Genomic DNA, 27,422 nt, shown 5'->3' on the forward strand with positions numbered 1-27,422 from the left:
GGGGGCTTGGCGCCGTTACGCACAAACAAACAAAAATGGACCTGCATCTTTTGATTGATGTCCTGTCAAAGTAATACATGTCACCCAGGTAAACTACAGCTACTATGGAGAGAGAGGATAAAAAAGAGAGAAAGAAATAACATGTCAAAATGACTCAACTGCTGAATGAAGCATTTTATTAATAAAGACTTAGCAGAATACATTTTGATTGCAATGAATAAAAAACTAAATCTACACCATTTAAAAATATATATATACATAATATAAAGTCTATAAGGTGCATCTGGAAACTGGTGGGAAGAGTGTGGCATCAAACATTTCCAATGCCTCTGCTGCCCCCTAGTGGAATGACAAAAAATAGTTCTGTCCTTTTTTATAAACTAAAGCAGACATAGTGCCTTGCTTAAGGATTAGCAACAAACTTTAATATATTTTACTGGGATTTTATGTGAAAGACCAACAAAGTAGTGTATAATTGTGACTTGGAAGTAAAATGACACACAGTTTTCAAAATATTTTACTATTAAATATGTAAAATGATGGAGGGTGTGTAACCAGACTCCTGATTACGCCAATGGATCTATATAAAATCCAGCACAAACAATTGGCAGAAAACTCCCAACTAAATTACAGAATAAATCCATCTGTTCAGTGAAGGCCTCAGAGGTTTGTTAGAAAATATTTATTGAGAAGTTTAAGTAAAGTTATAAAATCATATTCCACATTTTGAATATCTGTAATTTTCAATTCAGGGTCCAGTGCAGAAATACACATTTTGTGAAGTACAATAAGTGAATCCAGTCAGAAGTTGCAGTGATAAATCAGAGCTAATAGTTTCTGCGTGCTGTAAATCTGTTATGGATTACATTCTGAACTGAACAGCCATGTGGATGTTTTCCTCTTTGGATCCACTGGAGCAAGGCCTGAGACTGATCCTGGTTCTCCTATGGCAGCGTAGCACGCGCTTATCCCCAGGAGGGAAGGTCTGCAGGGGCCACAGCAAATCAGCCCACCGCTCTCTAACACACACACACGTCTTCGGTGTGTCCGCTCAGACTGCGACGAGGAGGAAACGCACAGTCTGCTTGACCTGAAACCAGAACAGGCAGCTCGGTGACAGAGAGCCACACGCAGCAGGCTGGTCCCTCTGCGCTCACAGGAAAGAGGCCAGAGCAGTTAAACTGGGATCGCTCTGTACATTCGCGCGCTGAGGACGCGCAGCGCTGGCTCACACAAACACACGTGCATGCACAGCGATGCAGGAAGTAGATCAGCTGCAGTGCAGGTATCCTTTACTTCCTCTCCTGGCTCCCACTGTCTGCTGATGAAAGGGAATACCCTGATCTGCGCGGACCCCAGCCCAGCTGGCCTTGCGAGCAGCAGCTCATAAAAGGCCATTTCCTTCATAATCACAGCAGCTTTCCTCTAATCTCTCAAATGACGGTGGCCATTAGACTGCAGAGGACCTCGTTGTTGCAGGGGGCGTCTATGGCACCTCTATCACCTCATGGCTCACCATGACTGAGAAACATATTTTGGAGCCGTGAAATCCCAAGTTTGGGTTTTTGTCTCCCCCTGGCTCCTTTGTGACTGGTGGGCTTAATGTTGCCTCCTGCTTGAGCTTGTCTCTCATCGCCTCATTGTTTAGATGCTAAATCCTCAAGAGAATCTTTAAGCAGAAGCCATTTGTCATTAAACATTAAAACATATACATCCATAGCGAGGCTGAATGTACTTTAAGCTTTGTCAACATCTGATCTTCCAGCTGCGTCGGTTTTGGCTTGTTGACTCAGCAGTGTGGATTTCCTGCTATATGAGGCGTTCACTGTGTCAGGTAAGCCTCCTGTTCCAAGATAGTTTGGAGATTTCCACTGATGTCATGCATGTCGGTCTAAAAGAAACACGAATGTCTCTCTCACAATGCAACGCGAATCAGAGTCATCCGTCATCTTACTGTGGTGCACATCCCGATTGTTCTCTGAGGATCATTTGCTGATGAGCTTCAGTTTCTGCAAGAGCTGCAAAAGCCTGGCACTACAAAAAAAACCTCCTGCTCCAGCCAAGACATGACGTCTTATAAACATCTCCAAATCCCTCTTGATCTTGACTTTGTATCTTTTGAGTTTTCAGGTTCTGTGAGGCTGTGATGATTGATTTTAGAGTATTTAAGTGAGTATTTAATATTAATTTTGGTTTACTTACTAGCAAGTTAAGATGAATTGCTGCCAGTCTGTTCACAGTCCACAGTAAGTTCTTGTTGGAGGTGTTACATTTATGGTGGAAATGTAACTTTTTTACAGTTATTCATAAACAGTTTAGCTCTCATATCCCTTCTTAAGAAAAACACCCATTTTGATAATAGCTTGAACAGTGCTCCAGACAGATATGTACAGAGGAGAAGAAAAAGCAAATGAGGTGGATTAGCAGTGCTTGCCAACAACTGATGGCGTCATCCAGGACATGTTGGGAAATATCGTCTCTGCTGCCCAGGAATCGAGCTGTTAGCATGTCATAACAGTCATGTATGACAGTCATGGGACTGGTTTATAGCAACAGCATCTTCAGTCAGAGGCCTTTTCAGATTTACTGCAAGACTGACTGCTACTAGAGACCCTTTAACCTTTTCCTTTTTTTTCTTTTCTCATCACATCCTCATCGTATCTCATGTAAAAGAACACGATGTGGTTTTTGTTGCAAAGGAAACGAGTAAATAATGATTTTTTTTTTTTTTGCATCACAGTCATACCTTTTGGCACAACATAACTGCATACATAATACATAACTGTTTGTTGAATTAATTTAGTTTCATTTCTTTCATTTAGTTCATTACTTTTTGTAACTTAAAGAACAAAAATATCAATCCTGAGAAGTACTAGGGCAGGAAAAGTACTTGATTTTTACGAAAGAAGAATAACATTGTAGTTTTCTGAGCTTATTTTTTATCTCATAATAGTTCATGGAATAAATGAACTGCTATTATCCTGATATAGAGATATATTTTTCTTATTTCATGAAATCAAGTGAAGTCATTATTTCTTGGAAAGTGAGAGTGGAGCCACAATAGGTGCCCCCATGCTCCTGACACAATGCTCCCTTTACTTCTTGCACAGCAGATAAAAGATTATCTCAACACACACACGGTCAGGACACAAAAAGGTAGGAGTTTCTAAAATAATGATCCTGTCTGGCAGCTATTACCAGTCGTTTATCATTCGTTAATGTACCATAGATCCTGTTGTTCAATAGGCCCGTATCCACACTTAATGCTGTTTTAAAATGGGAGCATTGTGGCGTTATGGTTAAGTAAGAGCACGGTCTGCTGAACACTGTGACATTCATCTAAATGAGTTCACATAAAGCTGGGGGCCTAAACGCTTCCAACATAAACATCACCTGGAGCCCCCAGCGTGGGCCCCAGCACCACTTCAACAGCCAACCGGAGCCTCAAGACTTTTGGGTAAACAGGAAGCTTGAACCAATAGCAGAAAGGGAAACTATGTCTTGCCAATGGAAGGAGTGGCTGGCTGTGAATTTCAGATGAAACAGGGAACTCTGGGCCCCTGTGATGCAAAGCGATAGCCCAAGATGTGGGTGAGGAGACGTTTTACAGCGGTGAGGAACTCATACGACCTTCAGCAGTTCCGCTTTCTGTTTGGCAGACTGGAATTAAGAAAAATGACAGTTTCAGCATCAGATCAGTGAAAAACAAATTAATTTCCACCACTTTTTAACACAAGTCAAAAAGACGAGTGAAATAGGGCTGCCAAAAACTACTCAAACCTCCTCTAGAGAGGTGTTAGGGGAACAAAATGATTGCATAGCAACAAAGTAAAGATCTGAGAGGAAACCCTGAGTGAGGATTAGGAGACAAACTGCTGAACAACCCATAAAATGAAGATAAACAGCCGGGTTTTCAGTAAGTTGTGCGAGCAGGTTCGGACCTGCCCAGCCTGGATTCAGCGAGACGCTCATGGAAACATGATGACCTGGTACCAGCATGCTCTGCAAACACTGCAGTGTTTGCTTCATCACAAAGATGATCTTACATAGTATCTTTCAAAAACATCTAAACGCTTTTAGATTAAGGTTAAAACGTCTCACATTTATGGTTTGTGAAAACCGGCAAATGGGAATTCTGTTGACTTTCTTATTGACACTTCTATAAGAAATAACTTCTATATCACACTATGAACACGTCGTGTCCAGGTCCTCCCACCTGAGCCGTGGCTTTAGAAGCTAATCTTCTCGGATTAATACCATCTTTGCTCACGTCTTGGCTGACTTGCTGTGACGTCAAACTCCAGTTCATTGGTTTCCACAATCCTGTTTCTTCACTGATGTCCTCACAGATCAACTGATTTAAACTGAGTTCAAGCTGAATCCACTTACACATGGTTTTAATTGCATGCATGTGTATAAGGGGGCCATGCAGGATATTGATGTCAGGCTGGGGAGAAAGCTCAAGATTTTCCTCTTCTAGGAACATTTCAGTTAATTTTCAAACTTCCAAGTTTATTTTTCATGATAGCATCAGAAAAAAAAAAACGAATAAAGGTCACCATCCTTCAATCAACCCAACTGCTAATTACATATTTTTCTTCTGAAAATGTTCCAAGATCTGTGGCACTACTGTCAAAAAAATAATAATAAAAGTACTTGGAAAATGTAGTATTTACTGTTGTACCAGTGGTCTATAACATAAAAAGCCCAATAATATTTACTGGTGTCTGCTGCTGATTTTCAGCCTGTGCATGAAACAGACCAGAGCCCTTTAAGTGCTTCTCACAGCTTTGGGTCTCAGGACCTGCCTGCTTTTATTCCACTTTTAGAAGGGGCCAAGCAGCGGATGGAAACAAGCCTTCAAGGGAATCAATGGAGGAGGTGCGGCGAAGGCATAAGTCTGCCAGGTTGCATTTAGGTGCAAAAAAAAAAAAAAAAAAAAAAAAAAGTAGAAAAGAAGTAAGTTGGAAAAGGGAGCTATAAAGTCAGGTCAGCTGGATCGGAGTCACTGTTTTAGGTAGCAGGGTGGCTGTAGGAGAAAACCTGCGGCGAGGCCCTGCATGCATACAGATGATCTGGCTGTAACAGCTCTCCGGCAGTTATTCATCAAGCCATTAAAAGGAGCACAAACAAGTCATTTGGGAGCCCTGTGTGTTCCAGACAGTTTTTCTTCTCTTTGTCTCAAGTTTTTTTTTTTTCTTTTCTTTTCTTGAGGGGCAAGGAAGAGAAGGAGAATACAGACCGAAGAATAAATCCGAGGCGATGAAAAGGGAGAAAACGGTTAGACCTGGGGCAGCGAGCTGAGGCCAGCTGTTGGTCTGCCTCCCGAGCAGAAAAGAAGTTAATTAACTGCGGAAGTGGCTCACGCTGGGACTGATTCACTTCAAGGACAGGTTGATAAATGAGCGAACATTAAAATTCAGCCTACCTGGGTTGGAATTCCCAGAGTATCAGCAATAATATTGAAAAGACCTTTCTGGTATTATCACTAAAGTGCTGGAGGCGTTTAGCTTTATTTTAAGAGACAAGAGCGCCCTCTTGTGTTAACATTCATGTAAGAGAGAGGGGGAAAAAAAACAAACCTTGAACACATGTTTTATTACCATTCATATACACATATATTCTTTATCTTGCCATAAAGCTTCAGAATCACGGTTTTAACAATAGACAAAGAAAAAAAGATAAACATTACGGATTTTTTCTTCTTAGAAAATATACAATTAAAGACATGTCTACGTGCCAGGATTTTCAACAGTATAATTCCATTGTACATATAAAGAAAAGCAGCAGAATGTTGTTAAACATATCAAATGGAAAAGAAGACCAGCGCACGTCTCCACGATGCCCTCACACAGAGCAAGACACACTACGGCTAATCGCGAGTCCTCCATGTGTTCGCGGAGCCGTCAGTGGACGTGGGTTACCATAGCAACACTGTTTCAGTTTTTTTTACAGTAACACGGATTACATGAAACACCACTGGTGTGTTTATGAAACACATCAACACTAAAAGTAAGAATCTGTTCGTTTTTTTTAAATCACAAACACTCTAAAATCTTTGCAACATGACGCTGATGGTTTGGATCTTCAGGATATGTTGAGCATGTAAAGCGAAGAACGGGTGGCAATGCTAAAGTATCCGCACCCCTTATACTTTTATGTTGTTGTTGTATTATAACCACAAACTTTAATGTATTTTATTGGAATTGCATACGACAGATTAGCATATAAATAGTGCATAATTGTGTGGAAGCCAAAAATATTTGCACAAATCCGAACCAGTCGACTTCAGAAGTCACTTGTGAGGCAGAAAACTCACACTGCACATCACCCTGAACACACCTACCCCACAGTGAAATCTGGTGGTGGCAGCATCATGCTGTGGGAAACTGATCACAGATGATTTGAGTCAAATAAATAAGGAGAAAACCTATTAGAGCCTTCACCAAGCTTTGGACTGGGGTGGAAGTTCAGCTTCTAGCTGGCGATCACTAACAAGTCACGTGTCAAAATGGTCCTGTCAAAGTCCAGAGGTAAATCTGTATGAAAGACTTGAAAACAGATGTCCACAGATATTCTCTTCTTATTGAGTTTGAGCATTTTAGACAAGAAAACTGTGCAGGATATCTTTACTCAGGATATGCACAGCTGAGCTTAACGTTTCCTTTCACAATCATGTGCTACTTAGTGTTACTCTTTCGTGTATAATCCCAATAAACTGCAATTAATGTTGTAGTTGTAAGATGACAAAAGTTTAAAAGGTCTAAGGGGAATGAATGAATGAATGCAAGGGATTATTTCAGAAAGCAGCACAGACTGGTTAAACGTTTCAGAGGTCTGATTAACAGCTTTTAGCTCCGTTTGTAGCAAACTTCATTACCGTAACATCAAAAACACAGACGGCAAACTGTTGCAAGTGTCCATAGAAACAGCCAAAAGGATCCAAAAAGATAACTGGAATGGATTAAGATACATCATGTGTCTAATTTATGTCGTCACTATGGTGACAGTTTTCATATCAAACTGACAAATCAGGAAAAGTCAGGAGGTTTTGGTGAGTGACTCAAAGAACAAGTTGCTTTTGTGTATTTGTGCATAATCACATGGCCATTTAAAGCAAGTTCTCCAATCAAATTATAAAGTCTTAGGTGTAAAATTAAAAGTGCAATTCATAAATCAAGAAAGTCACCCATGGGGCACCGCAACAACACACTTTCAAAAGGACAGAGATCATTTTTTTCAGCGACACCCATAGAGCTACAGTAGTACTCTGACATCACCAAAACCATCACAAAGTAACCATTTGTTAAACATTCAGGGATTTAAATGGAAGCAACATGAAGTGACAAAGAGGTGATGGGGACACAAAGTGTTTCTTCTTGGGCCGTTACATGCATTTACACATGAACACGCACACGCACACACACAAAGACCGTTTCCATCGCTTCAACCTCATCACAGCCACAGACGCAGGTAGCTTCCAGTAAAAATCTCACAAGGAATAAACACCTCGCATCTTCTCTCTTCAGCGACGCAGAGGTGATGAGCATGAATCTCCCGGACGCCGATCCAGAGTTCATTCATAATGTTCGAGTTGTGACAGACACGCGCTCACTCTGTGCTCTCCAGTCCCACTTCCACCTCGTCTTCGCCAAGTACGGCTTCGGGAACGCCACCTTCCCCCTGGAAGAGCTCCTCCATCAGCTGCTCTCCGGCGCTGCCGGCCCGCGACGCCCACAGAGCGGCGCCCTCCCGCAGGCCCAGTGAACGCAGCAGCCGTGCATACTCCAGAAACGCAGCCTCGATGAGTTTATGTGCAGCGACGGGTCAAGGAGGACACAACACTACGTGTAAACACTCGAGGAAACTCACAAAGCAATTCTAAGACACTCGTCAGAGTGGTGTTTCAATATGTATGTACTGGCCTAAAATATGCCTGTGTAAAACGGAAAGCGACCTAAGCATCATTGAGACCCAATGAGTGCTGTAGTGAGATTTCAAAAAAAGGATATTGGAAGAGTCGTTGGCCTCCATTACTCCAGATTTCAAACAAGCCTCAATGAAGAGGGCGGCGCGATCAAAGTACCTCATACTGAAAAGAAAAGAAAGACACAGAAGGAGGTTAGAACATTAGCCATAAACCAATGCTTCATGTGTGATTATGAAGCATTTATCAACTCCTGTTACATATAATTCATTTAGATCAAGTCTCTCACCTGTGCAGCATCTCTCCCACTTTGTAAAAGCAGCCCAGGGACAGCAGCACCAGGATGGCTTTGGATTTCTGGTTGACCTGAGGGGAGCACAGGTGCTCTGCCCAGCGCTTCAGCACGTCGGAGCCTTCTGCTGGGTTCAGGCGCACCTGGAAACCCAGAGATTCACACCGCCTGACAACAGGCAAAGCTACAAGTACAACACACTAACATGGTTTAGAGTGAAGGGTGGGTCAGAGCACAGCACTGAGTTTGTACATTTTATTTTTATCCAATGGTTTTTATTCCCCAAATTTGCACATTTTAAGACAGATGGATAAAGAATAATAATTAAAGACAGAAGGAGATAAAGAAAGAGGGTGAGAAGGAAGTAAGGATAGACAGATTCTGTACCAAATCTGCTAGATTTCTGATAGAGAAATTGAGATGAAAGACAAAAAAAAAAGAAAAAACAAGGAGAGAGATGTAGAGAGAGAGAGAAAATAGATGGAAAAAGGATGGATGGCTCAAGTATAAACATATTTTCATTTTCTTTGCTCACTCATTCAGACCTGGAAATAACTAAAATCAAAATCCCACCTTTAAAACTATGAGCAACGATAGAGAAAAATGAGCTCCGTCTTACTTATTGTCTCCAACTCAATAGACCCACTTTCTTCATCCGTCAACCCACTACATCAGCATCCGATCCCATAACGCTGAGTTACCTTAGCGAGCCACGCCGCTCGGTTCCACTCCCCGTAGGTCTGCAGGTAGCGGCAGGCGTCCGCCGCCTTGTCAATCAAACACAACAACTGGACTCCCTCTGCAACAAAGTCAGAACAGTCCACAGACATGTGTTAAGAAGAGACAAACTACTGAGACTCATACTTTCTGCATTTGGCTCATTTAAACTGACAAAGCAGACAACAGGTTGTGATAATTACCTGCCAGTTTTCCGTTAGCAATCATATTGGTGGCCACTAGCTTGATTGTAGATTGTGAAGGGCCCGAGGAGGTGATGGTGGTCACTAGGCAGGCCTTGAGTGAATCGCAGTAGTAGCTGGGGTTATCTGCACTCGTCTCCAGCAGTAACTGCACCGCCCGGTCGGTCTGAGAGACACAACAAGATGGAGCGAGCACAACACCTGAGGCAGGCAAGCACCGGGTACTGTGAGCGGTAATTATGTTTACATCACAATTTTAATCTGGTGTACAGAATCAGGAAGGTCATGCTGGGTTGTGGACAGGCCTCTCTGCGCCAGATTATGATCCATTTACAATTAATCTGAGTGTATGCACGGTTGAGAAGTGGAACACTGTTCTTTAAAGCTGGATTAAAACAAAACGGATCAGGCCTCATGTTGCAAACTATGTGAGAATCTAGATACAGAAACTTTGCAATAGGAATCCTTAATTCCTCTCGCACAAAAAGTTAGCTTGAGAAGCAACTGTAGCCTTGTGGCAGAAATTATGAAAACGTGTAGATTAGCAATTTTCAAAGTCCTGATCCATCCCGACCAAAAGGCAGAACAATCTGGACCTCATATCTCATTTTAGGGAGCCATGTTGTAAAAGTTGAAATGTCCCATAATGTTCAGAGCAGCTTAGGCTCAATAACAAACTGTAAACTTAGTGCCGTCTTTTTTTTTTGCCGGTCAGCTATAAGTAAATTCATTAAACATTTTTTTACTCTTGGTTTAGATTCAGACTCAGCCCGGTAACCATGAAGTCTGAGAACCGCTGGTTTGGGTGACGGGATGGTGTTGTACCTACCTGACCCAGCAGGAGGAGCTGGTCAGCACATTTCTTGGTGTGTTCATAACTGGACCTCTTCACCTCCTGCAAGTGAACTCGATCCAGCTGGAACTTCTGTTGAGTAAATCAGGTGGAGAAGACGACGTCCAAATATTGATGTTAAAATGTTTATGAGTCGGAGAAATGAGTCATGAACTCAGTGACACAACGAAGGAAACTACAGCATTTTGCAGAAAAACACAAGTCTGTAACATTTTGTTACTTCATAATCACAAACTTCAATGTCTTTTAGTGGGATTTGGGATCTTTTCTCAATGGAAGATGAAGAAACAAGTAAAACTACCTAATGCGCCTCTCCTTTTACTGACCTGGAAGTAAGAACTCTCACACAAAATGTCATGGCAAATGTCCAGGTGGTTCTGAGACGGAGGCTGGGTTTCTTCGCTCCCCCCTTCAGAGGTCACGCTTAGCTGACGAGCCTGGGCAAACAGCTGCAGGTAGTGGGACGCCACTGTCCAGAAGTTAAGGTCGGACTCATCCCCAAACAACCTAGAGTCAACCACAACATGTCGGACACGTTCAGGAGAGGAAAAACTCTCTCTGAAGGATTCTTCTGTTTTACAAAGAACTTTATTTTCTTAGTAATATGCTCACTAATGATTTGAGCTCCTATAACTTTGAACGTCTTTTAACTTATTCGTCCCTTGGCATTTAACATAGTACAATCTGAACATTAACAAAGACTTTACAAAGAAGGAGAACCCACCGTGACACCAGGAGGCAGCGCTGCAGAAGACTCAGCTCTGAGTCCTGAAGCACGCTCTTCATATCGCTGAAAAACCACACACACATTCAGCAGAGCAGCAGAACCAGAGAGGCTGTTTTTATCTTCCAGGCCTCAGAGTACACGCTGCTTTTGCAGCTGCAGTTTAGAACTAACTTAACCTGAAAGGCAAAACTTCATTTACCAAAAAACGTCCTGCAGACATATTGATAGAAAGATACAAACATGTGAAACTGAGTATTTGAATTCTAACCTTCAGGCTACAAGTCCAAGTGTTGAAACTCACGTCAATGTTTGTCCTTTCTGTATGTAATGGAGCCTCTCGCTTGTTTTTGGTGCCTGATGTTAAATTTATTTAGGGCTTTTCTATAATCGTACATACTTAAATGTGCACACACACACGCGGACGATTACATAACTGTCTTCTAGCAATTTATAGAGGAAACACAAACTGTTTTGTTGCCAAAAATACGTTTCTGGCCGGATTCTGTCGTCTTGGCAGGACTGACCGCTAAATAATAGACTTGTCTTTAAAGTCCAGTCCAGTCAGAATTGATCCAGAAGCTTGTTGACCTTGACCCTGACCAGGGCTGCAGGAGAAGGAAAGCCTTAAGAGTGAGGTCCATCCAAATGTTAGGGGGGGTGTATGTATATTTTTAAGCCAAGTTCAGCACCAAGTTCTTATTCTTAAAAACCATTTAGGTCACTTTTTGCATAACCAGTTGACCCAAAAAAACAAACCAATAAAAGCACAAAATTATGGACATATAGTGTTTGCAACTTTGAGCCAAAAGTTAAATAGTCTAGCATGTTAGCAATTGTACAAGCCTTTAAAATCCACCAAAAGGACACATAAAACTTACTTTGACAGTGAGTTGAGCTGTTCCTGGATCAGGCCTTTAATCTCCACTTTTTCATTGTAATCTCTAAAGTGGGGAGATCAAAGAAAGGAAAATGGTTATCTTGGTGTTTTTGTGAGGTTAAATGTTGCATAATCATAATGAACGGAAACCTGACAGTGGAGTCGATTACAATCACAGACTACTAGATATGCTGAGGTCAAGTAGTTCCCTGATTCATCTGTGAATAATAAAACTGAAACGTAATGATGCACTGCCAAAGGGGAAAAAAGAAAGAAATCAATTCAGTTGGACTTTATGCTGACACGTAAGCTTTTTTTAATGATCAGATTAAATTCTAAGAAAATTTCTTCTTTATCCGATTTATATGTTCCCTTTTTATTTTGATGAAAATGCTACCATTACAGCTCGAAAACAATTCCAACAAACTAAAGACGGCGTCAAGTGTGGAGCATCAAAATGGAGGACAATACCAATTTAAAACAAAGTTGAACCAAAACAAGTAGAAAGAATTTTCTTCTCCGAGTTTACATCAGTGGTTTCCAAACTTTTTACCATGAGGGCCCAAAACCTGCTACTTGAAAGTTCTTGGTGGAGCCACAAAAATGATATTTTTCTACATAAAAAAATTAAAACTTAACTTCTTGTGCTTGTTCTGCTATTATCTGCTCAATAATAAACTAAACGGCTACATTAAATAGCTACATGTCTTGCACAACTGTTATTATAGGACTTTTTTTTTGGTGTCTTTGCGTGTAAGAGTGGATGTTTGCTCTGCGGAAACTTAAGAAATATTTTGTGTTGCGCAACAATTTATTTGAAGATTTCATTTCTCTGTGAAAATGTCTTCCTAAAACATAAAAGTAGTGTCTATTTGCATATTGCTAGTGATTGCAGTAAAACTTGCTTTATTATAGAATCATGGGTTGCAGAAAATCACTAGGAAGGCTGTAAATGACATTCCTGATTTATATGATGATGATGATGATGATAGTGTATTCAGCCACAGAGACTTACACCTGAGTGATGTCCATAGTGAAGGTCCCTGACCAGGGCTGCAGGAGAAGGAAAGCCTTAAGAGTGAGGGCAGCCCGGGGTAGCAGCAGGGAAGGACACCACACCGGGTCTGTGAGAAAAAGGAAGGAGATGTTAATCCATTAACATACCAGAACGTGTCACAGTGTGAAGTGCAGCTGGGTCCTGAATGACCAAATCCTCCTTTTTAACATTTCAACTTCATTTCTTGCCCTAGCATTTGCCTTGCTCACCAGTCAGGTCCTGCTCATCCATGCGGTAACTGGCCGACTTCATGGCCATCTCCAACACTCGGACGCAGCCGTCGTCCGAAGCCAACACAACTTTATCTGATGTGCACCAGTCGATGTCGAGGATGCGGTAGTTCACATTGCGTCCAAACCTCATACTGCTGACCATTTGGACCTTAAAAGAATTAGAAACACAAACATTGAATGTATTTTTAATTAATTAAGAATACATTATAATGTTATCTATTTAACCGCTTTCACATTTGTAGCTTTTTTCTTTTTACTTAATAAAATAAATTATCATTTGAAAATTGATTTTTGACACCAGTAAGAAGGGCAAATACTTTTCGGAAACTGACTCTATATGGACCAAAGTTAATATTCAAGCAGTTAATTCCAATGTTGTTTCAGCTGTACTGTGATAAGTGTAAACAGGGCCTTACCTCTTTGGTGTCCCAGACTTCTGCTCCGTCTGTGTACATGACCAGCAGCTTTTGGTTCCCCTTACCAGGAGCGAAGCGGATCTTCTTCACCCAGCCCCGATGTGTCGGTATCCCCCTGAGCAAAATCAGTTTCAAATATTGAACTGGTCCTGCTCTGGTCCTCTTTAAACATAAATGACTGATCAAAAAAAAAGAAAGAAATCGACAAGGAGAAAAAGGTCGTATGCCACTTTTTGTACAAAATGTATTGTACAAAAAGTCTGTCCTGTTCAAGAAATTTCTTAAAAGTCGACAAAAGTGTTTCATTTGAAAGATGATAATAGAGGATTTACAAGCAGAGTTATCTGCACTGGTAACATGCTTGGACAGCCAGGGAACCAGAAAGGATTCATTCCTCACAAAGGAAAACATGAGATGAAGAGTAAAACTGTCATTTACTTCCAAACATCCGTGACGTTTTTCTTTCTTGTTTTACCTGGACAAACGAGCTTTTAGGTCCCAGAAGTTAAGATTGCCATCCACATCTCCAAGCACCAGGGTGTCGCCTTTCCAGGCAATGCAGGCGATGCTGCCCATGCTACCCTGCAGCAAAGGAAGCGCAAAGGTTTACATCCAAAAAATTTAATAAGCAAAGATAACAAAACCCATGAAAGATGTTAGACCAGAACTTAGTTTTAGAATCCTATCTGCTATTTTTTCAGGATTCTTTTTTACTTTTCATAAACGAAGCATTAAGAAAAACTAGCTTTTAAATTTCCAGTGCACAGTGAAGTGTGTGTGACATCACAAATACAAAGTAACTATTAAAAGGTATGGCAAGAGAGCACACAACACAAACAGTGACAGAAGCAGACGGCTCATTAATAGCGGCTGGAAAAACTTTTCGTAACGATCAGATATGAAGCTAGGAGTGGAGTGATAACTAAAAAATGTTACGACTCACGTCGGGAGGGATCCGTGCTCCGTCTTTCACCGTGTTGCCCTCCACGGTGATGTGGTAGACCTGGCCATCGGTGTCTGTGAACACAAAGTGCTCCCTGGCAGAGATGGCCTGGCTGGTCTCCGATTTACTCTCAGCATCTTGCAGGAGACTGTAGGGGAGTAAGGATGAAATAAAGCTGTGATTTTGTGGTTAAAAAAAAAAACTTGTTGGTACTGAAGTCCAGAAATCAATAGTAATAATTTATTATCATATTTGTTAAGCATAAATACACTATATTTCTATTTTTGCACTTCCCTCTTTGCCTGCACTCAATATCCACACCGTCCATATTTCTATCTAATAATATATTAGATTATTGAAAAGCCCATTAATTTTATCACTATGTGAAACATTTTAGGTTAATTACACAACAATAGTTGCTTGAAAGCTTTTATTTCTGTTAAATATAATGATTTTCCACTTAAAGGTAATGAAAACATACTATTTAAAATTAAATATCACATCAGACCAGTGAAAAAAAGACTTTTTAAAAACAAAAATGTATCCTTCATAAAAAAGCATGTTTAATACCTGCTTAAATGTTATCTTCAATTTGAGCTTATTATTACACTAGCATCCTGGCTGTGGCTTCAAGTTAATTTAATTGATTTTGTCTGCAGAGTGTTCTAACCAAGTAAAATCAGGAACAAATTGCTGAACTTTCAACTCTTACCTGATGACTGAGGACTCAACACTGCTCTGCTCTGCATCCGACACGGTCTGCCTGGCCATGGCCTCCCTCGCTGCCATCTGCTTTTTCTTCAGACTCTTCAGGTTGTGGGAGGGAGACCATTCCTGTTGAAATACACACCATCAGGTGTCAAGTCTCTAATAACACTATCAGACGTATGCCGTCTTGTACGCCCAACGCTGTGCTGCTGCAGGGTTTAAATTCATATCAAGTTGTTTTTTTACTTCTCTTGAATCAGAATTTTTTATCATTTTCATAACATCTCTTCAAACTAGCAGCGACCGTTTTCACAACTGCTGTAAATTATGTTTTGGTAATATAAATAATAATGAGATGAAATATTTTCATTAATAAGAGGAAGAGAATGGATTGATGGAATGATGAATTCAGGTTTAATTATAAAACATGAAAAAAGAAAGAAAGGATTATAGTTTACACTTTTTCTTCCCACGCAAAGCATCTACAATACTTAAAACTAAGACACCATTTCAGTTATGTTTTAATGTTACTTTAACACAAAAACTGTCGGAACAAGAAAAGGATCCAGATTTCACTAATATGCAAAACTGTGTACCAGCGCAGTGACAGTGGGGAAGTTCTTGGCCATTTCTCGAAGAAGTGTCCCTGTCCTGATGTCCCACAGCTCCAAGGGTTTGTCTCTGAACACCACCACCAGGTACTGCCTGAGGACGACAAACACACATGTACATCTCTGACCTCAAATGACAGAAACTCCTACTGATTGACCTAGTTTTTCCCTTTTCCGAAAAGCGATTATGCTTCATAATGTTGCTTAATCTCACCAAGGGCTGATGTCTTGTAGCTCTCTTATGGTCCACCAAAGCAGTCCAATCACATGTTTACACTTAAATGCTCAAAATACTTTGAATTATTTTCTTTAAATCCTTTTCAGGCAGGTTTATGGTTGTGCTTTAGATTACAATCCTCTGACTTACACAGCCTGACTTTAGCAGAGTTTTGACCATTCAACAGGCAACTCCACACTTTTCTCTATAAGACTCCATTAAACCTGAAGTTTAAGATGCACTAATTATTTATTGCTTTTCAACCGAAACCTCTTAGTCAGCCAAACTTTCCTCTTTATACTATGAAATTCTAATGTATGTGTATTAGCTAGTTATTTGTTAAGTTTCAATTGGGAGGAGGTCAACACTTACTTGAGATGAGACACTTTAATCATTTCGATGGGCGGCTCATCGTTCCCTCGCTCACCTCTGAATGCAAAGCATCGGCCTAAAACACACAGGCAGAAAGAGAGAAGACAGATAATGAGAAGAGCTACTGAGGGAAGAACAAACAATGTTTCCTCATACATCTAAAACAATTGATTCGTCTAATTTTCCTGATGAAAAAGCTTTTTCTGCCATTTCTCTTGCTGGAGCTGCAAGGGAAACTAGTGCAATTTAATCCGCAACTTCCTGTGATTCTTACTCCGCTTCAGCAACTTTTCACCCACAAAAAACAGAATTATTGAAAACATCAAGATAGCCTTTTCAACAAAACAAGAATGTCATTCAGGGGTGCGCTACTACATTTCCTGACTTGATTCTGCAAAAAAACAAATTTAGAAAGCAGCTTGTTTAAATGCTAAAGTTGAAGATTTTCCTGGGGTGAATTACCTGGTTCCCTGAGGATTATAATAGGTGCACAAAAAACTAAAATGTTTGCTAGATCTATAGTACTTACTAATAAATTCGAGCATCTTTTTTTTCTAAGTATTTCAAGTAAAAAAAAAAAGTAGAATCACTACAAAGTGATGCTATTCATGTACTTATTTTAATTTGAGTAATGATTATGACAGACAGCTTTTTGCAACCCAGAGATCAACTTAGAATATAGAAATTTGATTTTCCTGAAAGGTATGCCCATCTGCTGTATAGCATGGAGGGATGTTGCTCGCTAGACCTCGTAACACACGGACAGAAAGAGAGACAGAAGCTCGACAGTTTAGGCTTGTAAAGTTATGATGTTCACATGAAAGAAACATTGCCATAGCAACTCCCTTGTAAACTCTTATTATTAATCCAAACACTGAACAGGTGAGATTTAAAGAATCCACTTCAATACCTACTCATGTAGCTTTATTACACACCACGAATGGCAATAAGAAGACAAAGCTCCAAGTTATTATTAATTTTATTTTAAGTTTAGAATAAAGAAATCAAAGGTGAAAATGCAAGGCTTAGCTAACCACTGTGTGTTGCTTACCAGTAGGAAGGTCAACATGCTGCAGCTCGTTTCGCACCAGGCCCATGTTGTTGGGGGAAGAAGTGGCAAAAGACAGGAAGCTGGTCAGACTCACCCATTCGAGCCCCCTGTGGGAGAAAAGCCATCATGTAAAGACAGTTTGCTTCTTCGGTGCTTCTTTGAGCAGGTGGAGTGTAGCGCTAGCTGATATTAGCTTAGCATAATCTGCTTTTCTTTCTAATAAGAAGTGCATCTGAATTAATTTTTTCTGTATTTTCTCAGGGACTCATTTCTGTTAAGTTAGCCTCATGGTGAACCTGGTTCCACTTCAAGTTTCCTGATAAAAAAGAGGTTGCGTTGCCCTGGCAACACCTCTATGCTCAGGATTAGTAATTGCTGCAAAGTCAATGACTCAACACAATTTACTGTACGCAAATAGACTGGTAAATGATCTGAACTTATATAGCGCTTTATCCAATCATTTTTGACCACTCAAAGCACTTTACACTAGAGTCACATTCACCCATTCGCACTCACAAACGCTCACACATTTATACACCGATACGCAGCTCGGTAGGCAATTTGGGGTTAAGTGCCTTGCCAAGGGGCACATCGACATATGGCAGGAGGAAGCTGGAATCGAACCTACAACCTTCTGATCGCAAGACAGTCGCCATTAACAGCTTAAAAATAAGCTAGTTAATGTAGATTAACTAGCTTATTTTTACCAACTTAACTAAAAGATCAGTAAAAAGTTAGGTTTCAGGATTTAATTATAAGTTATCGGTTCTGAATTCATTTGTCATGTAAAGTCTTTTGAGATGACCTGCATTGCGAAATATTTGAAAATGTAAAATAACTCCATATGCTTTTTCACCACTGGCTTGCGGTGGTGGGACTCTGGACAAATAGTGAAAAGCTTTTACCTGACTTCACAAGAGTGTACACTGAGTTCTTTGTGCAGAAGACCACTGGTCAGGTTGTACACCAGTACAGACCCATTGCTGGTCCCTGAGATCAGGAAACAGAAAAAGAGCAGCCCATAAGAAATATGACTGATAAAAATAAGTCACAGAGTTTCTTTTTGTCATGACATGTAGAGCCATGTTTGATAAGAGAAAAAGTTTCACATTAAACTGTTTTAGGCTTCCTGAGATTGGTGCAGAGTGATCTGTTGCAGGAAATAACACATTAACTTCACCGATGAACAAACCCAACCTACTTAAACTCCCATGTGACATCTGATACAACGAGAAACTCCCATGTGAGGTTTACTAGTCCTTTTTTCTTGTCTCTGGCAGAGCTGTACTTCATCTAAACGTTACAGATGTGTGTGTGGATGTGTGTCTGACATAGGGTTGTAACGATTCATCAAATTTGAGGACCTTGATTTGTAAAGTTCCTCGAGTCTTCGTTAAATTATGTTTTACCATTCAGCGTGTTGTGTTCCGCTCAGATGCTCATTTGATTTGCACAACAATCTCACTTCCGCTAATGAGCTGTTGATGAATGGACAGAAAGAAGCACCGCCAAGGAGGAGACAAGACATTTAAATCAAAAAGGTTTTGATTAGGACTCTATTTTAAGCAATGAAGTGTTTTCTTATTTAAAAAAAAGGAACAAAATGGCTTCCTGCTATTCATTTTCTGTTTCATATTTTTCTTCTACTACAGAACAGGACACATTTTTATTTCCATTAATCATAGAAATAATTAATAAATTACTGAAATAACTGTTCACAACAGGCCTCGTCTTCATGCTTTCCTACCCACCTGCCGCCAGAAGAGGTTGATAGTGGCTGATGTTCTTGGTGGTGAGAGGAGGACACATGCGGATGGCAAACGGAGGAAGCGGCAGACCAGACAGGAGGCCGGTGAGCAGGAACTTCAGCTGGACCTCCTGCTGGATAGAAGACGGAGGAGGAGCCTCACCAGCAATCAGTGTCTGACCTGGATAAATTACACAGAAGTCATTTAAAAAAAAAAAAAAAAAAAAAAAGCAGAATTATTTGTACATCCTGGATTTGTATTCTCTCTCTCTTTTTTTTTTTTTTTAAACCACAATAGACAAAAAGTGAAAGCTACATGCTTTAGACAGAGAAAATTTGGAAGAAAAAATGTAATTTCTTAAGTTTTATTGTTTTTTTTTCCCCTTAAAAGTCAAGAACAAATAAAGTCTATTAATTACACCAGTGGTTTTATATCCTGGCTCAATCCACTGTCCTTCATGTTTTAGATGGGTCTCCGCTCCAGGACACGATTCAGATTGAATTTTCTCCCCATCATACCATTAAGTGTTTGTTGACCGCTTATTCATTTAAATTTCATCTAATTTGCTTCTATCAAAAGATAAAACTGGTTTCCTTGCGTAATGAAAATAAATCAGGCGAAATAGACAATGAAGCTTTAATGACTGTTATCAACATCATATAAAATACTGCTTGCAATGCAACTAAAAAATAGCAGCAGAGCTAGTAGTTTATAATGAAAAATAACAGTAAATTTGCAAAATTTCCACTAGTTTTAAATAAATGTACTTCAAATTACTAAAAGCATTCTTCAACAGTGTGAACAGAGTGATGTTTCTGCTTTAAACATCAATCTTACTGATCATGCTGTTGAGAGACAGATCCTGGATTCTTTTCTGGTTTGGACCCAAAGGAGCTCCACAAAACGACACGGGGGAGTAGAGAGGCGACAAACCAGAACTGAGGAGGAAGAACATCAATCAAAAATGATTTTGTTTGTCTTTCTGAGAAATGAACAATATTTTTTTTTATTAGCCTGCTGATCCACTGAGCAAGAACAGAAGGTCAAAGACAAAAAATATTTGGTTAATACAACCCCAGCCCAACACTGAAAGAGAAACAAAATTATACTCAGAGTTCCCACAGTGGAAAGAAGAGTTCATTAACCATAGCAAGACTTTGCAATTCCCCACTGCAAAGACTTGACAACAAAATTTTAGATTATTTATGTTAAAATAGACTGACCTTTTAATATACTAATCAAACATACATTATTATGTAAAAATAGTTCCAGCTTTTGCCTACCTTGGATTGGCAACCGACCGCCCAGTGTGCGCTTTCAGCTCCCAGAGCATGACTCTTCCATCGCTGACCATGAGGGCAGCTTTGTTCTCGTTTACAGGGCAAATAACCATCCGGTACGGCCGGACCGTCTTAGTGACTCTTATGGCATCACACTGGGAGCGCAGGTCATAAACAAGCTCCTGGACACTCTGTTCTGGGTCTGTTGAAGGAGGAAAATGAACATTTTAGAAGAAATTATGAGAAGGAGATTTAAGCAGAAAGATGTCCACGATGGAGAGTAAATCAAGAGAAGATAAAATTTCACAAAAGGCTTAGCATCCAGGAATAGTGGATTAAAGACACACAAGAAGCACAGACAAAGGTTAATTTCAATGCAGTATTAGCTGGAGCAAGAATACATGGAAGATACCCGAGTAGAAAATGACTGATGCGAACGTTGTGTGAGAAATTAGGTGTTGAAGTTCCCGTTTCCATACCTGCTGCTTCCTCTTGTGCAGATGTTGAGCGGCACACCCGCAGCGTGATGCAACCGTTCTCATGCAGACAGTAGAGGGCGTCGCGCTGAGCACAGGGAATTACCTGAGGAAGAAAAAATGCTTTTCTGATCAAGTTTAATTAAATAGTAGAACAATGTGTAATTTGTTCATTCAAACACAAACAAACTAAACTGCTAAACATTTAAACAATACATGAAACTTGAATTAAGCCCTTCTGTGAATTTTATACCATTTTATACAAGAATTTTTCTAAAGTCTTTGACACGTTCTAAATATTTGAATACGACACATTTAACTTGTTGGGTTTTATTATTTGAATGTTCCACAAATCGTAACAACATAACACTGAAGTCAACGTCCAATTTGGTAAATGTTGTAAATAATTATTTTACCATTCTTTTGAATCTGGGTCAACTTAAATCAACTCAATGTTTGCAATAATAATAAAACATACTACCCTTATTATTGTAGCTTATTTCAAGTATCACTTGTAATCTGTGATGCCCTTACTTTCTTTGTGAAATAATTATTATTTACTTGCACACCAGACCACAGATGAAGAACCACAGATCCAATTCAAAACCCCAAATTAAGCAAGTAAGGCTTAAAGTTGAGCAAAGAGAAATATTTTTATGCGTTTTTGTCTATGGGTTTTGTCACTAAATAAAAAACCGAAATGAGCTCAGGTAGTGATGTGGCAAGTTAAACATAAAAAATGACTGTAATGCCAACACTAGAACATAATAAAACTGCCAAAAAGAATACGCAGCGATGAAGGAAATTTGAGAGAACGCAGCATTCCTGTGAAGTCTCATGATGATTTTGTCAAACTTTTCAGCCATAGCATATGCATTCCCTCACCTGGGTGAAAGGGACCCCCGAGCGCTCAATGGCCACCACGCCCACAGTCTGGCTGAGCTCCAGGTCCAGGATTAAAATCTCTCTGGGATAAAGCAGCAGCATGTGGTTCCTTTTGGACGGCAGGTAGGACAGCTGCAGACAGTCGTTCAGCGTCACCGCCTCTGCACTGCAACATCGCACCGCAGGAAGGAAATGAGGTCAATTATTACCCTGACTTTTCCATCCATGCACTGGAAGACTTGACAATGAAACAGAAAATTCAAATGACTGAAAAGGCATGCATAACCTTTGAACTTTTTTTTAACATTTTATCACACTAAAATCTCAAACTTTATTGTATTTTCAGGGATTTTAGGTCCAGGTGCAGTATTAATGCACATTCCTCTACTTAAGGAAAGGATTTAAACCTGGTTGATCAGTTTACTAAATTAACTTTACGATGCTTTTCTTATCATTCATTCTCTTTTAAAGTCACCGTTACCATGGACGCGTGCCTTTGAGCAGTGCTGACAAGAAGTCTCACTGGGAAAAACCAGGTTAACTGAAGGCCAGGGGAGAAACTTACGTGGGTTTTTCATTGGTGATGAGCACTTTCACTTTATTAAGGGCTTTCTTGGCACCAGTGGGTGCAGGAGCAGCAGCAGGTGCAGGCTTGGTGTGTGCTGGGCTTGCATGAGGACTGGCAATGTACACCTTTTTTCCAGCACTGCTCGGTGGTTTGGAATGGGAAAAATCTGTGATGAAAACGATTCCTTCGCTGGTCAGCACTGCCGAGAAAGAAACAAAACATAAATGGTTTAAAATATACTGCTCAAAAAAAATAAAGGGAACACTTCAGTGTTCACTTAAATGTTAAAGTGTTCCCTTTATTTTTTTGAGCAGTGTACATGATGCCCCTACTAATCCAAATCTGCTGGAATTAAGTCTTCCTGTAAGTTTGCATCCGACACTTTTTGAAACAGAAATTTTACCAGCAGTTTCATAGTTAAAAGTATGACTGAAGACAATGTTGTTGTTGTTGTTGTAGTATAACAGTCTCATGAAGAAAATGTTCAGGGTTGTCTATAATTTTGGGGATTCCATGAAGAATCCTTCTTTGTACCACAGTCGTTCCCAAAACAGAGGCAGCTTTTTTTTATCAAGTTGTTGAGCCTTTTATGTCCCTTTCTCTGATGCTGCTGCCCCAACAGATGGTGGCAGAAGACAACAAACTTACACCTTCTTGCTACAAACATGGAAGAACTTAAGCTTCCTCAACAAGTACAGTCTGTTCTGTCCTTTCTTGTAGATGGCTTTACTACTGCAACTCCAGTCCAGAAGTGAACAACTAAAAACAATGTCATTATTTGACCTACATGCCATGTTGGACGGATCAAAAGGGTCAAAGGAAAAGGAGAGGATATTCTCAGCGTAGCTCTTCTTCCACAGCTTGGTTCCTGTGTCTCCATTCCACAGAACGATGTAGTTAGGAGGATGAACGGCTAACAGCAGGTCACGGGACGCATCCTGATTCCACAACCATTCCAAATCTGACACAGAAAAACAGGGAGGACAACGAATTGAAGAGCAGCAGGAAAACAAACAGTGCTTCGGAGAATCCAAACAATAGAACCAGAGTTTGAGGGCTCTCTCATGTGGTGGATGGTAAATGACTGAGTCAGAGCTTCATGATCAGTTACTTCAAGATCCTCACCCTGAATGGGTTTGGAATGCTCCTGGATCTCGCAGTGAGCTGTCCCACTGACCACGTCCCACACTATGATCTTCCCAGATGCGTCTCCTGAGGCGAGCCGCAGACAGTAGGGAGAGCTCAAGTTGTGGTAGTAATTTTCTCTTGACCATTTCACCTACAAGCACAACACACAGATTTTGACTCAAATACTTAAACACTTGCAACATGTTGAGGAAATAAGTTAATGCTTGATTTAAATAATTAAAAAAAACACACACACAATGCTGCAAATTTTTCCCTTCAAAAAAAGGAGAATCGCAAATCACTCAAGTTCTTGTTTAAATTACAATTTATGCGTTTGTATTTCATTTTGACTTTATGCTTCATCTAAATGTTTTAAAAGCAACAACTTAACTCATTTAACTTAGGAAAACTCACCTTGACAACATTTGCTTTGTGCCTCTCCAGGACCTGGATGGTCTGAGCAGTCTTTGGATCCATTACAAGAATACTTGAGTGACATCCTTGTGCTATTAGCCCCTGCCATCCCCTGTAAGATATGTAAAATAAACAGAATGGATGGAAAAAATAAATAAAAACAACAAAGTTTAGGTGCATAAAGGCAGGTAAACCATATGTGACTTTTTGGTTATTTGATGAAGAAGATCACATATATACAGGAAATGACTGTAAAAGACCTAACATACAGTGTATGTTCGCAGCGGGCTTGAAAATGTTGGACTATGTTCTATTGTTTTATCTCAGTCTGCATTTAATTAACTACTTTCAAGGCTATGTTAATAAAAACATTTGTTTTGTATTTTAATTGACTTCAATATATTTTGAAAGTCAAGGTGCATATCATATTAATAAAGGTTGTTTAAGGTACAATCATGCAAATAACTATGTTAGTCAATATTAAATTCTGTTTCTTTTTATTTGTCTCTCTTATGCAAAGTTCTTCTGGTTCAGTGTGTTTGATTTTGTACTCTGTCATCACAGTGGTAGGCAGATGCCATGTCATACTAAACCTGGTTTCTCTGTTACCACATATTTGGTCAAAAAGATTACTGGAAAAATCGTCAACTCAATGGAATCAGCTGTGATCCCTTAGATAGCATTTTTCCAGCTAGCATGACAAGTGACTTTCACTATTGTATTTTTTGGACTTCATACAAAAAAGTTAATCTGGATGCGTCATTGGATCGGATGTGATGGGACTGCAATTCACTGCACTGTTATGAAATGAGATTGTGTCATATTGAATTCTACAAATAGATATGAACTGGAATGGAGTGGTGGGGAAATGCTTATAGTGAGAATTAAATGAATGCATTTAACTGAATTTGTTTAGGTTCTATGAAATAATGGTAAAATCAGTGTCCAAAATATTTTACCATTTCATTTCCAAAATATAAAGCGGTACATTTGTTGTAAACAGCATACGCTGAATAAATAAACACAACGATGTCAGGTTTGACAACAACGAAGGAAAATCTCATAAGGTAGGATTCGGTCCAAGCAAACCTAACGTCACATGACACAAAAATGTCCTGCAAGGCTGCTTGTTGACACAATTCTGCATTGCCCACACGCCATGACACTGGGAGTTTTTCCGACAGTAAAACCACCAATTTAGTCAAATAGTTTCAATAAAAATAACGATGTTATCTGACAGCCGCAATGTCATTAGCGACTGAATTAAATAGCAACACAGCAATTATGCTAACGGCGGAAGTGCAGCACTCACCAGTCTACGGCTGTTTTGTTCTGCAAATTAAGCGTGCCAGTCAGCGTCCGTGCAGCGAGTTTGATGTTGACAGTGTAAGGAATCATTGTCAGCTATAAACCTTGATGCTACATTAACATTTATTAACTACAGGCTGCGAAAATTACTTCGCTTCTGGATGTTCGGCTATGGTCTGAATTCTACAAGGAAGTGAATAGGAATTCCATAAACACTACCGTGCAGCAACAAATTCCACCGCAGTAGGGTTCCGCAGGTGACGTCATTAAACGTAACAAAATAATTAAAACTGATATAAAACTAATTTATCTCAGTTTTTCAAAGGAAACACGGCATCTACTTTGGACTGATAATTTTCTAAACTATTTCAACAAACAATCTATTTTAACCATAATTGAACAGTACATGGGAACTGATAACCAGCTATATTTTGCAGAACATTTTTTGAGACATTTTCCTTGAAGGAAAATGTTACAATTTAATGGACTAATAATGCAAAATAATGTGTTCTCTCGGTTATTGCAAACGACAAACCTATGAAACTAGATATAGAATGAGAAATATATATGCTTTCATCACATAAATGCAAGAATAGACATTTTTGATACCAAGTGTGACTGGACACTTTCCAAAAATGTACACTTTTTTCACATATTATTTTTTCAAAGGTCTGGGTGATCATCAGTATGTTTTTGTTGTGGGTCTTCGTATTTTTAGTTAAGTGACAGATACATTTTAAGTATTATTTTGTGCCAGCAGTGGAATTGACCAAGGCTCTCTCCATGGTTGTCAAGTTTTTCCAGTCTTATCATTGAATCTTGACCCGAGGCTACCAAGATCTTTAGATTTTATTTTCTGTTCTTTTGTGGCCTTTTGTTGTTAATGTGCTCTTGGCTAATTTTGGCAGACTGACCACTCCTGGAATTGTCCAGCACTGTTTGTCATCTCCATTTGTGAATAGTTGTTCTCATTGTGTTTTACTTTGTCTTGAAATTCTTTAGATCAGAGCATAATGTGTTACTTTCTGAGATCTTTCAGCCCACTAAATGTTTCCAGACTTTTCAGATTTGGATCTGGAATATAATCTTCTCAGCTGTGTAAATGGATGATAAGTTACTTTACTGACAAAGTAGTAATTATTTGAAAAACTTCTTTAATAATTATTTAATAATTTTGTTTATTTTCACATAAAAATTCTCATAAAAATACTTCACATGCAAGCAAACAAAAAAGCCAGCAAAACTAACGTTGTTTTTACTATTTCCAGCTGCTAGAGTTTTCCCCTCTCATAAAAGAAAATAAATAAATAAAAATAACTCTTGTATCGACACAGGCAGTCTCTGGAGTTTAACTGAGCAGCTGCAATCGCCAACACTCAAATGAGTCCATCAGGGAGGCTCCGACACAAACGCATCTTATTAGCTGCTCCAGATTGGCCATCCTGCAGCCCAGATGCATATGACCCTTTTGCGCCCCCTAAATGCAGAGATATTGTGATTAAAGCATGATTGGCACACTGCTTATTAATTATAATCTAGGACACATATGCACGGTGGTGGGCAGAGGGCAGGCAGCAGTGTGTGCCAGGCCGATGTCACACGGAGGCTAATTCAGGCTGACACGCCATCAGAACATAGTCACACACACACATATGCTACAGCATTCCCCCGACACACGGACGTCACCTATAGGCAACAGACAGAGGAGGTGAGGAGAGAATGTTGCTTCCATGAAGGCTCCACAGCTCTGCAACATAAAACTAACATCTACTGAAAACCAAAAAGGTGCAACTTTATGCACAGTATTTGAATATCTGCATATTTAATTTCTATATGCAAAGATTTGCAGCCATAAGTGTGCACCTCTACATTACAATAAGATTAGGTGATTATCAGCCCATTCAAGAGCTGATATGATGCATTGAACAAATAAATGCACCCATTGTCTTCAACTTTCTACAGCTGACTAGAAACAAAACTGATTATCTTTAGAAGGAGAAACAATCAATAGTCAGCACACAGCTTCAGTTATTACAGTGAGAAACTGCTGAAGATAGGTCTGAGTCCATCACTACAGAAATAATTCAAAGTTCTATTTTTTTCTGAAAAGAAGAAGAATTGGCCAACTTTTTAGGTGACCATTCCTTCGTATGGTAACATTAGAAAGTTACGAACGACTGTGGCCAGAGTGGAAAAAAGCTGCTTAATACCTTTCTCCAACTGACTTGCACCATAATGAAGAGACAATCTGCTTCATTCATTTCACTTGCAGATGTCATAACATAATGCCTGATCAGTGCATGTTGATATAAACCCATCTATCTATCTATCTATCTATCTATCTATCTATCTATCTATCTATCTATCTATCTATCTATCTATCTATCTATCTATCTATCTATCTATCTATC

The 27,422-nt window shown here is 39.6% G+C and overlaps 1 protein-coding gene across 1 annotated transcript; it reads right to left on the bottom strand.

The window, feature by feature from the left end:
* Positions 1–5,579: 5,579 nt before the first annotated feature.
* wdr11 (WD repeat domain 11) lies at positions 5,580–25,223 on the bottom strand. The gene is made up of 29 exons (XM_008430329.1): positions 25,016–25,223; positions 23,704–23,815; positions 23,287–23,440; positions 22,949–23,122; positions 22,159–22,360; positions 21,594–21,759; positions 20,712–20,814; positions 20,236–20,434; positions 19,790–19,890; positions 18,956–19,132; positions 18,110–18,194; positions 17,205–17,311; positions 16,154–16,229; positions 15,550–15,658; positions 14,958–15,079; positions 14,246–14,393; positions 13,778–13,884; positions 13,303–13,417; positions 12,863–13,034; positions 12,612–12,720; positions 11,598–11,660; positions 10,717–10,782; positions 10,319–10,499; positions 9,969–10,064; positions 9,140–9,305; positions 8,921–9,018; positions 8,217–8,362; positions 8,013–8,092; positions 5,580–7,814 (listed from the first exon to the last, which is right to left on the bottom strand). The coding sequence occupies exons 1-29, from the start codon at positions 25,099–25,101 to the stop codon at positions 7,612–7,614; spliced, it is 3,723 nt and encodes a 1,240-aa protein (XP_008428551.1). The 5' UTR covers positions 25,102–25,223; the 3' UTR covers positions 5,580–7,611.
* Positions 25,224–27,422: the final 2,199 nt, after the last annotated feature.

Source organism: Poecilia reticulata, linkage group LG15, assembly GCF_000633615.1.
Source record: "Poecilia reticulata strain Guanapo linkage group LG15, Guppy_female_1.0+MT, whole genome shotgun sequence".
NCBI lineage: Eukaryota > Metazoa > Chordata > Actinopteri > Cyprinodontiformes > Poeciliidae > Poecilia > Poecilia reticulata.